Raw genomic sequence first — 14,203 nt, forward strand, 5'->3', positions numbered from 1 at the left:
TCTGGTATATCTCCTGCCTTCAGTCTGACTTGAAGCATTCAAGACTCAAAACTCAAATACGTAGTGCAAATATTCCCAATAATGTAGCTACCTCTTTGCATTGCCTTGGTGACCCTCATAAAAAATTCATAATGGAAAACTGTTTAAAGCAGCAGAAACCAACTCTAGCCTATTTAAGAAAAACAAAGAATTTGTGACTCACTGAATTTCCAGGAAGTCTGGAAAATCAAGCTGGTAAAAGGAAGTACAAGAGTGATGTTAGGCCACAGCCAGACTGTAGGAAAAACACACTGCAGGGGTAGTCCAGTGAGGACCTCATGCCTCTTTTCCTGTTACTTTGTTCCAAACTGCTTATTTAGGCCAAGTACTTCTGATTATCTGAACCTTGAGTGGATTTTCTCTGGCCTCTTTGGAAGGGAGGTTGGGAAAGCCTGAGCTCTTACAGTTGGAAGTGGGATTTGTCTCCCACCACCATTTACAAGCTGAGGATTTGTACAAACACAAGGAGTTCAGATGCCATGTACAAACAAAAAGTCCTGCGAGTATCTCTACCATAGTGACCTTATGACTCGTCAACATGAACCACAAAGCTTAAAAGTATTGAGTAAGTATCTGGGGTGTTAGTAGTGCCCTTGAATCAGTGATTTTTAAATCCTATATGTGTAGTGACTATGTAATTTTATTCAATATTATATATATATAGTTACACAATATGAGACCTGAAATATATTTAGTAATTATCTGTTGATTGACTGACTGATAGAATCAACTAATTACTGGTTGTCTGACTGTCCTGTGGAGCTATAGACTTGTGAGGTAGATGGGAAGTCTCAGAGGTGGCTGTAGAGGAAGGAAGTGGAGAAACAGACTGCTCAGTCCTCTGTGTCCCCCTTCAACTAGATCATGTTCCACTATTAACCCTTTAAAGTTAACATTTAATTAGAAAGGAGTTAATGCCACCACTGGCCATTGAAAGTAGAGTATCCAGCCCTCTTTTTACTTCAGAAACTTGAATTCTGGCTGAAAAAAATTATCTGTCCAATTCATAGAACTACTCTTGGGCAAAGAGAGTAGGTTTATGAGTAATTTTCTGATGAAACAAGGAATTTCTAGCAGGGATGTCCAACCTTTTTTATTTGCCACCAAATTGGAAGAATAAAACTTCCTTTGGGACACATATTAGGTACACAAAATCTAATAAAAGCTGATGAGAAAGAAAACAACTATGCATATTTTCACTATATCTATACTACAGATAAGCAAAACAATCCTCAAATAATTACCCTGCGGAACATAGGCCGTTCTATAGTAAGAAAGAAAATCTTTATTACATTTCTCCAAAAACCAAAGAATACTCTCTCCTCTAAGTCCTTAGAGATGAGAACAAAAGAAAAAGTAGAGGTCTTTTTTTTTTTTTTTATCCTTTTCCAAAACAAATACCTCCTTTCTTCAACTACCCAATAAGTTTTCTAAGAAAATTTTAGTTTGCTATGCCGCTTTAAGTCCCATTTATTTGGCAGTGTATATACTTTTATCTTCGTGAAACATGAACAAAAGCAACATAAAACAATAGAAAGATTACTGGACTGGGAGATATCCAGAGCTGAGTTCCAGTCTTCCTTCATCAGTCTTACTATCAGTGTCATCTCAAAAAAGGTGACCTTATCTCTCCAAGTGTTACTTTACCCATTAGTAAAAGTAAGGTAATAATTTATAACCTGTATGGTTCACTTCATGTAGATTAAGGGTGATAATATATCCCCTAGCTCTCTCTTTCTCTCTTTTTTTTTAGAGACAGAATGTCACTTTGTCACCCTTGGTAGAGTGCTGTGGCATCACAGCTCACAGCAACCTCCAGCTCTTGGGCTTAGGCAACTCTCTTGCCTCAGCCTCCCACGGAGCTGAGACTACAGGTGCCTGCCACAATGCCTGGCTATTTTTTTGCAGTCTGGCCAGGGCTGGGTTTGAACCCACCACCCTCGGTATATGGGGCCGGCGCCCTACTCACTGAGCCACAGGCACTGCCCTATCCCCCATCTCTTAAAAACTTTTCTTCCTGGTATTCAAATGCCCTTTTTGTGCTCTCAAACTTTCCAAAAATATTTACAATGTTGTTTATTCAGACTTATTTCCTTTGTCTAGTCCACTGAAACATGTATTGTCACTATGCTTTGATACTTGCCAAGTTGACCACTACATGGTCCACTTCCAAGTGAACCGTGCAGATTACAGGAGGCATTAGACCCCCTATTATTATATCTAATGAACACATTCCAGAATCATCTTGCTGGTTTCTCCTCTTTCTCATGGTGTCTCTTTACTTCCCTGGACTTGGGCCTTTGTTGTTTCTCTAGCTAGAACGTTCCCCTGCCTCCCCCTACTCATATGACCCTTTACTCCTATTCCAGCCTAAAACAAAATCTAAACTTCTTGCTATAGTCTGTGACAGTGGTTTTCATGCTTTTTAAACTACTATCCACAGTGAGAAAGTTAAACAATCATTTTATACTAATAACTACACACATGCACACCTGAGTACAGTACACACTTGGGTGAGCTCCTATATGTGTGTGTGTCTATACACACACACACACACACACTCTCTATATGACAGAAACGAAAGTGTCTAAAATTAGTTCGTATTTTCACCAGGTGTAATATGTGGTGATGTATGTCATCTACTCTAGTCTTTCTTTTATTCAGTGCTGTCGTAGCCTTTTAAAATTTCTTTCATGACCCTCTTCTAGATTGTTACCCGCAACTAAAGACAAAAATTTCTTTATACTGCCTGTATGTTTGGTTATCTACTTTGTTAACCTCATTTTTTCCTATTAGTCGAAGTATTCTAGACTGATAATTTCTTTCTAAATACGTCTCATGTTGTGCCTTTTCCCTGCGTTATGTGCTGTGTTTGAGAGTTGTTTTTGTTCTCTCTCCCTCCTATACTCTTCTTCTGTTTTCCACGGGGCTGACTCCTTTTCATCTTTTAGTTTCAGCCTAAATATCTTTCAGAAATAACATTCTTTGACTGTACTATCTACTGTGCTCTCTCCCACTTATTCTTTTAATATTCTATTTTTCCTTAAATAGCAACCTAAGAAAATTTCTATTTCCCCAATTTTCTTTCTTGTTTTTGCCATTACCCCTTCTGTAGCTCCTGTGATTGTAGATGTCATGTTTATATGGTTCATTTTCTTTTAGGTGCTAGAACAGATGCTTAGTAAGTATTTGTTTAAAGAATATGTACAGAGTAGCCTCAAAACATTGTACTTAAGTAAGATACTATAATCATCACCATAACCATATTATATCTTCAAAATATAATTTATGGTGTGAGATTTACAATCCATTTTATTTCCTGAATTTATCATTTTCATACTATTACTTCATTTTATATTGACAAGCTTTTTGGTGGGAGGATATTTAAAACCTTGCTAAAATACAAAAGAAATAATTTTTACTGGACTTGTGGACAAGATACCCAAAGCCAAAGAAAACAGAAAAATAGGTCATAGCTAAGATAAAATCACACAATCGCTTTAGTGAATAAGTAAATAATGAATATCCAGAGTCATGCTTCGCCACAGTATATGCGAAGACATGATGGGATACAAATAGCACTAATTTACTGAATTTGCTGGATCAGAGTCCTGACATTTGCATAGAACCTTATAATAGAGTCAGCTATGAGGAAGCTTCTGTCAGCAAGTAGACACATATCTGTGTGTTCACATTGATTACATGTGCAGAACAATGGAAAGATTTCTGCTGTAGAAATAATATCACACATTATTTTCATGACATAGTAGATGGTAATCAAAATAGAACAAACAAAATGAACATAGCAGTATCTTTTAAATATGTACAGAATTGCTTGGGAATTTAGCTATTTCAGGAATATGCAGGCCAGAAATAACCATTTTCAATCTGATATGCCAAAAATTGAATAATTTTCTTGAGCATATGTTTTAGAAATTTCTGGGGAAAATAGTGTGCAAGTAATAACTCATATGAAGAACGTATTTAGTATACAATGTAAAAGACAAGCAGATCTGAGACATCAGAATTAGAGAATCTATTTCTAGTACCTAAAAAATAACTGTTATCTTTGCTTCTTTTTAAAATAAATTCTTTAGTATTTTTTCAGGAGCTCAAAGTATACAAATCTGGAAAAGACCTTTAGGAGTCTTTGCATGACTCGAGCTCTGGCTCTGGCTCCACGGACTCTAACAAATGGATTATGCTTGCCTTCTTAGCTTTAAAGAACAATGGCTGAGTACATTCTAATCTGCCTCTTCTATTCAACTTAGTGTTTAAAAGACTTCTCCATTTTCCACAGCAAGTGTATTTTTGTTAAAGCCAAATTCAGATAGTTCATGATACTTTATTTCCTCATGTAATTGTGTCTTTTTCACCTCCTAGAAATTGCCAGTCTTTACCCCAGTGTAAAATGGGGTTTTGTGTATGTGTGTTTATGCCAAGCCTTATTCACAGTCTCATAGAGCGTGATTGAGTAATGGGGAAAATGCATGGATTGGGCATACTCTTCTGTCTCTTTCTCCTTTGTCCTGCCCTTTGGTCCTTTTCTAGCTTATGAGTTATCTCAAGCTAGAAGGACGCATGAAAATTAACATAGCTTGATTTTTGTTGCTGTATTTTTATACTGAGTTGAGGGCTATATATAGATTTTATATATCTGTGGTATATAAAAGAGTAGTGTTTGTTTATATTACTCTTGTTCACTGAGAATAATTACATAAAAAGAGAATGCACAAAAGATGAGGTGATTTAAATCTTTTGGGGTATTTTTCTTATGATGCAATAGCAACTTCCATATCATAGAAGGTATAAAATTTAAGCATAGTTACTAAGTATCCTCTGAAATGGTCCCACCTTTTCTATTGCTCCTTCTTTACAATTACATCATCTGAAGATCCCATCCTGGATAAGAGTGGAAAATATTTCGGTGTTAGTAAACAGTGAGTGATAAAGGAAATCCCAAATAGCAACAGGAAGTTCATATGGTCCCTGCTAGAGCTGTGTCTTAGTAGTTGTTGACATATATCATGGGCATACATGAAAAGTACAGCATAAGCTAAGTTCAGATCAATCATGGATTTGGATCCATGATTTTCAGCTGTGTGCTTTATACAAAGTTACTTAACCTTTTTAAATTAGTTATTCAATATGAGTATAAAATAGGAATTATAACTGGACCTACCTCATAAAGTTGTGATGAAGATTAAATTAGTTAATACCTGAAAAGCACATGAATAGTGCTTATTGCAGAGTAAATGCTACATTTGTATGTGTTGTTTGTGAATCTATTTACTAATGGGGGGAAACGTAATCATCTTTCTTGGACTGTGGGAAAAAAGAGGGCACCATGTCCTGCATCTGCCAAAGTATTTATTGTCCTATATCTGTTTGTACAACTTATTTGACTATCCTTAAATACCAACATCAGATTGTGTTATTTTAAGCTCAGCTAAATGGAGCCACTGTCATATTCAGAGAGGACATAAATTAAAATGACCTCATTTCTCTTTTTATCATTTGACATCAACATAGCTGTTTCATTTTATTAAATAAATATGTAAGCCAAAAATAAATAAATAAATAAATGGGATTTCCAGTTGGGAAATAAAGCAATTATGGGAAAAATTATTTATTTTATCTATATGGAGATTTTTTCCGTTATCACCACAAACTAAAATTTATACATCTATTTGATATAGTCCCTTCTGGGAAGGGCTTTTACTTAGTATGGAATACTTTCAGAATGCTGTCATTATTTTATGAAAAGTTTATTATAAATTCCATTATAAGCATAATTCATAATGGTTTAATACTACCTGTTTTAAGACAAACAGAGAAACTTTGGTATGGTTTAGCATAGTTTCTTATAATTTAACAAAACAAGGATTTATTATACAGAAATTTATGAATCTGGCTTTTATGTCCAATATATTTTTAAAAATTTTTATTTGCTGACTATTTAGTGTGCTTACCATGTACCAGCAACATGTTAGGTGTTGAGAGCTCTGATGGGAGTAAAACATAATTCCATGGGAGCATGAAGACACCAGGACAATAAGTAAATTAAGAGCTGTGTTTTAGGAATTTAAAGCATGGTAAGAAAAGTACAGAGGATAAAACATAGCAACCCTGTGAAAGGCAACCATGGAGGGAAACAGAGCTTGTACTGAGAGTTTAAGGATGATTAGAACCAAGAAATGGAGTGGAATAAAAGTGTAAAGGTCTTTCACCCAGAGAAAAACTTAAGTAGCACAGTGGAGAGGTGAGAGAAAATGGCATTGTGGGGGTGGACAGCAAAATGGTCAATATGGTGTGAGTGAGGAAAGCACCTGAGAACATAGAGAGCAACATGTATGGAGATTGTGTGGCCACCAGCCCCTGACAGTTTTCATATGGTGGTCAAGGGTATTGAACTTGTGTAAAGATTAGAAAGAATCATGGGAAGAATTTTAAGCAAAGTATTGTTTTCATATTTCCATTTTAAAATATTCTCCTGGAAGCAAAGCTGGAAATAGGTTAAGAAGGAAGATTGATTAGAAGGCAATGGCAGGTTGATAATTCCTGATCTGAAAATCCAAAATCTACAACTCTACAAAATTTGAAACTTTTTTGGCATCAACATGAGGTAGTGACACCTTTGCACTCTGACAATGCAGTGTATACAAACTTTGCTTGGTGCGGAAAATTATTAAAAATATTGTTTAAAATTACATTCAGGCAATGTATAAAAGCTGTATATGAAACATAAATGAATTTCCTATTCAGACTTGAGTTTTATCCATATGATATCTCATGACCGATATACAAATGTTTCAAATCCAAAAAATTCAAATATCTGAAACACCTCTGTTCCCAGGCATTTTGGATAAAGGATCCTCAACCTGTGTAATAGAGAGCACTATGAGTTAATGTAGGGTGTATGAGAATGAAAAGAACTGGAAAATTATTTAGAAAATGGAATTGACAGGAATTGGTGATTCTTGTCACTAAGTGAGGGGAAAGTCAGCAGTGATTTCCAAACCTGAGGATAGTGGTGCTGCCCTCAACTGAGAGGGGGAATATGGTAGAAAGAACAAGGGAAAGAATGAATCTTATTATATCTTACATAATTTTACATTTAAAGCTTCTCATATATCATGGGATTTCCTAGTAGAGATGGTCAGTTAGCTGGTAGAAACCTACATTTTATATTCTTAAAGTATAACTAGAAAGTAAAGAGCAGTGGTACCAATGTGTATAAGATTATTTACTAAGAGCAGGTATATGGTCATATAGTACTGTATGTGGTAGAGGTCTGTGGTCTAAATAAAAATAAGAACTAAAAATGAAAATCTCAGAAAAATCCCAGTATTTACATTGCAAGAAAAATGGAGGGCAGTGTCTGTGGCTCAAAGGAGTAGGGTGCCGGCCCCATATGCCAGAGGTGGTGGGTTCAAACCCAGCCCTGGCCAAGAACTGAAGAAAAAAAAGAAAGAAAATGAAAAATGGAGACTCCCAAAAGGTTCTTGAGATGTTATGGTAAAAAAGCAAACAGTGGAAAAGAAATTCCATAGACTAAACTAAGGGACAAGACCTCAGACATGAACAGACCTTAATGCATGCACACCAGACTCAGAAATGGCTAGCCCTGGGAAGTAGAGTTGAAAAGAAGAGCAAAATAACTAGGAATTTAAATTTGGTATTTGACTTTTTAAAACAAAGCATATTCTGTCTGTGTATTTTTCTAACTTCTTGTGTTAAATGCTTTTGAAGCATTTTAAACTAAAAATTAAGACTATCGATTGAAAATGAAAAATAAATAAGCTTAATCAGAACAGAAAAAGGGAAAGGGCAACATAGAGCAGTCAACAATGTCATACCACAGATAGGTCAGAAAAGATAAGGAATGACAGGAGCCTTTTACCCTGGTATTTAGATTTGCTCACAAGTGACCTATTAAAAGTAGTTTCAATAAAAGGCTAAGGGGAGAAGCTTGACCGCAGTAGTTGGGAAGTGGAAGGTGAGGACATGAGGCACTGTCATCTCATAAAAGAGAAGCTTGAGTGTGAAGAAGGGTAGAGATACTCAGTAGGGATTTAGGACCCAAGGTGAGTAAACTGCTTAAGTTTCTTATGGTGGTAAGAGATCCATACAAGCTACCTTATGGTGGAGGTTTCCTGTGAGCCACCCAGGAATGTGAAGTAGTGTGAGTAGTTGGCTCATTAGATCCTAGTCATTTCTGATGCCGGCTTTTCTAAAAGGGATTTATAGGAAGTGTTATAAGCAGTTGAAGGAGTTGCTCAGCAAGATTTATTGGAGGGAAGGGACCTAAGCTTATTTATATATACTGCAGGTAGGCGCCAATAGAGGGCAAAAGCTCTTAATGTACAGAGCTAGTTGAGTTACTTATTAAAGGAATGTACCTTTAATTTGGAAAATAAATCCAACTCTTCTTTCTGGGAATGAAGTTTCATACAAAATGCAAAACTCACCATGTTCCAAAGGCTAAGCTAACCAATATATTTTAAATATATTCACATTAGAAAAAATGTAACAAGATGATATAAATAAACTAGTTAGTAAATTTCTTCTTTTCTTTTTTTTTTTCTAAAGCCGAACAACAACTTATCCTTACACAGAAACACAGATGTACAGCCAAAACACTGGAGGGAATTACTTTGATACTCAAGGGAGTTCTGCACAGGTGACTACTGTGGTCTCGTCCCACAGCATGGTGGGTACTGGTGGGATTCAGATGGGCGTCACAGGAGGACAGCTGATCAGCAGCTCCGGAGGAACCTATCTCATTGGCAATTCAATGGAGAATTCTGGTCACTCAGTGACACACACAACTCGGGCCTCCCCAGCAACAGTAAGTATTTAAGTTTTTATTTCTTTAATTTAGCTTCTTGGTAGCCTCTACTGAGCATTTCCCTCACAGACCAGAGTGGGGCAAGTGTGTGCTAAGCTGCTGTAGTTTGGTTAGTTGCAGAATGTAGCGCATGTAGTATTGTGCATAATGAAACAGATACATATATATGCCTTCTGATTAAGTTAATTAGAAAGTTGTTATTTTTAGTGAGAAGTTAGAGAGGTGGTTTTTACTTATCAAGCTGCTGATTTTAGTAAGCGTTCTTTCTTTATATTCAGTAAAATACATTTCCACTGAAAGAACTTACTTTTATATTACACTTCCTTCATGAGATAAGAGCCAGGCAGTAATACAGAGAATAAAATAATTTAATCTAAAATTTCCACATCCTCCAACAGTAATATTTATGCTAGTTCATCCCCAGAGAAGTTATGTTGTGTAAGATAGCCTTTCTCAAACTTTAGATAGTTAATTTTGGCATATTCACATACCATTTATATTTTTTAATTGACACACTTTTACAAGAGAACACCATGTGTAATTTTTGCTAGTACATATCAAAATCATTGCTGAAATATTAAAATACATTCACCTATGAGCCATATATAAAATGATATTGCATCTACCAGGGAGATACTTTGGATAACAATAGTATAGGTGGTGCAGAGGAAAAATATTTGCATTAGCTCTGACCATAATGATAATGAAAATATTTACACTAGCTCTAACCCTAGTGATGAGCACAGAGTATCTTAGAAATATACTTACATATTTGAATTTTTAGGTTTTTAAAATTTAATAAGTGTATTAATTTTGGCACACTGTATTTTAATGTGTTGAAATGATGTTGTACAATTAATCATAGAAAAGTTGTGCAGAATTTGATATTATTTAACTCTGTACCTGAATTTCCCATTTTCATCTCAGCCAAGCATATAAGAGAGAATGGTCATTTAGAACCATATAGTCAAAGCAGCAATGGAATGGATTTTCTATATATTTCATATAAAAGAGTAGGCTTTGAATTAAGTGGATGTACCCCTCTTTCATCACCTTATTATATAGTTTGTTCTTGTAATGACATAGAGATAGACATAAATTTGGGAGAAAATAATAATATGAGAGGTTTTATATTTCTCATTTTATGGATTTTCTCTAGGATATTCTGTGTACTTGGTAAGTACATTGTATATAGTTTGTGTCTTTGCAGTAGTTACATGCACTCATACTTTCATCATCCAGTGCCTTTTCCCTAATGCATTTTTTTAAACTTTTTATTTATAGTTCACTATTTATTACTAATATCAGAACAGATGCCTAGTTGTTCTGAGTGGAATATTCCATTTGGTAATTTTTTCTTTGTGATTATGAAGCATTTCCTATGTGTATTTGTCTCTTGCTTTTAATAATACTATATATAGTACTTCCAAACCTTTAAGTCACACCAAGTATATTTATATAGATCAGAAACTCAAGGGAGTTGTCACTAGCATATCATAGCTTCTCTGTATCTCAGTTCACCTGTCAATAAAATAAGGGGTTACACTAAATTATTTCCTAATGTTCCTCTTAGCTTTAAAATCATAACATTTACAAAAGAATTATAAAATACTGTATATGTAAAAATAACATTATCTTTACCATAAAAGGAAAAGAGGTAGAAAAAGGTATCCGTGCTTTATATCACTTATAAGAAAGGCTACCTAGAGAGTCATTTTCAGTTAAAGGAAAGTACTTGCCACTTATCAAGGACTTAGGCAAACAGAAAAGTAGGGCATATAGTCCTTTCCCACTTTCATTTCCTGTCTCTGTCTTCATGCTAACAAGCCATCCTCCAAACCCCATCCCTTTTCTACCTCACCTTCTTCAGGCATTCCTTCATGCCTTCACGCTGATCTCTGCTACCTGAAAACCTTCTCAATAGCTGGATTTGAGTTTACTAGAGTTACTAGTTTTTTCACTAAATTAACCAAATTGTTTATTCCAGCTCATATAAATGCAGTTGCAAACATTAGTAGGGTGTAATTTATAGTTTCGTGGGTTTTTTTTTTTTCTTTCTTGGTGAGAGATACATTCTGGTTTTCTATTCATGTATAGGTATGAAAGGTGGCATTACTTTTTAAGCTATCCATTTTATAGATTTGATGTATGATTTTTATTTTATTAATTGGTAAAATAAACATATAACTGAATTATAACAACTGGGAATAGTTGAAAACTATTTAAAAGCAGTAATTCATAATATCAACTTCACATACTAATTTTATACTTTAAAATATTTAGATGTGAGGTGGTTTGGTTAAAGATAAAAATTGTCTAAAGTTTCTTTTGTTTTTTTACAAGGAAATTTTCTTTTTTTAACAAAAGGAGTATAAAAGTTAAAAAATAACTTATATGTGTAAAAATCACAAAGTGCCCTCACCAGAGCCCATATTGATAGTCAAGTACCTATCTAAATATACCTCAGCTATAATACAATTTATTATCTTGCATTTATTACCAAAAAGTATATGTGATTTAGAACCCCCTCAATCTTGCCTAATATACTCATCTGCTTGAGTCACAGTGAGGTTGTGATTTTCAGTTTATAATCTCACATCTGTTACTATAGTAAGATTAACAAAGTGTAAGTGCTGTGAAACTAATTTAAAATTTTCTAACATCCACCTCTTCCCAAACCTTAAATTTTTGATTATTTTGACTCCTAGGAATCAGGATTTTTTTTTAAGTAGGTATCATGTCATTAAATGGAATTTGCTTGAGTTCATATATCTGTTTCATTTATTGTAGAGCTATATAGATGATTGATTACATCAGAGCACAGTCTTTAATAACCTGATCAAGGTTCATGTTGTTTCTTTCCAAATATTGATCCAGGTTTTGTCATATACTTTCAGTTTTTCTGGCTATGTTTTAATGTTCAACATATAAGTTGTTGATACAACTGCCTATATAGGAGTAGCCTACATTGTGGCCAGAATTCCTGCCTGGAAATAGCTTTTTAGTACCTTAAAAAGTTACAAGTGAGGGGAATGTATAGTTAATGTATAGTTGATGTGAAACTGGGTAAGTTTGTGTACTTGCGTGTGGCACAAAACAAAACACTTGTACTGAGTTCCCAGCTAGCAAAGTTTCCTGCTCCAGTTCTCAGAATAATTGCCTTGACTGTCTTTTACATTTGACCTGAATCTATACAGAAATATTTTCATTTAAAATTGCCACAAAGAAAAGGTCACCCCAAGACCCAAGTCAGTTTCTCAAGATATGCTAATGGTAAAAGTTAATGATTTGAAATTGAAGCCACTACTAAGAAAAATAAATGATTAACTCTTAAAGCATTTTCTTAATCTAATATTTAACATAAAACCTAAACCATTTTTTTAAAATATAGTACTAGAAGGATCACTGAATCATTAATTAGAATTTTTCTTTGAGCATATAATTTACACAGTTTACTATTTTAACATTGCACACAAACTTTATGTACAACCTGTATTTTATTTTTATAATTTTAAATGAAACAAATATTTTGTCTAAAGATGTTTACATTTTTTCATTTCTAGCTTATACATTGTGAAATTTTTCCATTTTCAAAGTACATAGAAATGTTAATATTTCTCAAAAGATCATGATTGTAAGAAATTAATTTTTGTATAATGAGTATATTATGGTACAAACAACCAATATTCAGATACAGTCAGAATACCATTTCTCATTTTATTTACTGTATTCTTTGGTCAATAGAATCCATATGTTAATAAGTTATGTATTTATATGAATGTATACATGTTTTTACTTATGTAAATACACACATATGTACACATTTAAATGACATTCCTATTGACAATATTAAATAGAAATTTTCAGAAATATTTCATAGCTTTTTATTGATGTTTTAGATATTTATTAAATTAATGGTAATGATCTATTCATTGTTAATATTTCAGTAGCACATGAACATTAAAGATTTTGCTACAGTTAGAACTCTGAATTTATTATATACTTTCCTTCTAACTATGTGAATATAACATTTCCCTATTTGTCTCTATCCATTTGGAACTCTTAATTTTTCTTTTTCTTGATTATTTTCTGTATAATCATAACATTTACAGAATTATAGAGTTTTGGAACCTACACAGTTTTCATTTGAAGTTCAAAACTTTGTGAATGTAGTTAGTGATTTTTTTTCCATGCTTATTGCAATAAGGTTTATCTTATACAAGACTGTGTAATACTTAGGAATTTGCTTTAAGAAGCTTTATTTACCTACTTTTCCATATAATAATATTTGCATTATTATAATTAAATGGTTATTTGTATTATTAATGGAGTCTTTTTATAACTAAGATTATGTTAATCATCTTTGAAACTATGATATGAAAGCTAATTTTAACAGCTTTATTTATTTATTAGTGACATATGTTAACAGGCTCATGCTAAAATTAGATCTCACCAAGAAGCATAAGGAAAATGTGTCAAATACTATTGTTTTTATTTCTATCTCTTTTGATTAATATAAAATAGTATAATTGTAATTATTTAGAGAAAAATTTGAATGTCCATCTACTACTGTATAAGTAAAAGTTTGCACAAATTTACATGATTTATGGAATGTTAAAAATTCATTTCGGAATTATAGATGCTTTTATTTCTTCATTTTTGGTTTTTGCATGTTTATAAATTTAATGTAAGGGAATGCTTTTTTAAGATGATTAATATATTTAGCTTCCCAGAAAATAATTTAGGGGACTTATTCCTTTGCTAATACTACCAATGGACATTTCTTTTACTTTAAATTTTTTATTAATTTATTTATATGAATCAATTATACATTCAAAATATAGAAGAAAGTGCTCTCTCTGACCCCTACTCCTCAGTTCTCTTCCTTAAGGCAACCAATGTGACCAAGTTCTTTACATACCATTCTACAGATATACTATGAATGTTCAAGCACAATAGATGTAAATAGCTTTATTTCCTTCTCCTATGTTTTTACAGAAATGATAATAAAAATACTGCATCATGCTTCCCCTCCCAAACAGTATGTTTTAGGTTTTATTTTTAATATCAATACTTGAAGAACTTTCTTATATTGATGGGAAATCATTGTATTTGAAGGAGCTCAATTGCTTATCCACCTTACCCAAGGAAAAAAATGTTAAAATAATGACGGATCATTGGTTATGTCTATGTAAAGATAGAAAAACAATATAGTTCTATTTAATTATAATACGTAAAGGCATACTTGAAAGAAAATAATTTCTCTAAGTTAGAAATGAACATAAATTGTTATAAATCACAATTCTTATTTTA

At 33.3% G+C, this 14,203-nt stretch overlaps 1 protein-coding gene across 1 annotated transcript in view; it reads left to right on the forward strand.

Moving 5' to 3' along the window:
- RFX3 (regulatory factor X3) overlaps positions 1–14,203 on the forward strand; it is a 160,355-nt gene that overhangs the window by 53,061 nt on the left and 93,091 nt on the right. The window contains exon 3 of the mRNA XM_023508836.1: positions 8,632–8,890. Coding sequence (XP_023364604.1) covers positions 8,632–8,890 — 259 coding nt within the window. The remainder of the gene's footprint in view (positions 1–8,631; positions 8,891–14,203) is intronic.

This window comes from Otolemur garnettii, unplaced genomic scaffold, assembly GCF_000181295.1.
Source record: "Otolemur garnettii isolate 467f Iridium unplaced genomic scaffold, OtoGar3 scaffold00006, whole genome shotgun sequence".
Lineage (NCBI taxonomy): Eukaryota > Metazoa > Chordata > Mammalia > Primates > Galagidae > Otolemur > Otolemur garnettii.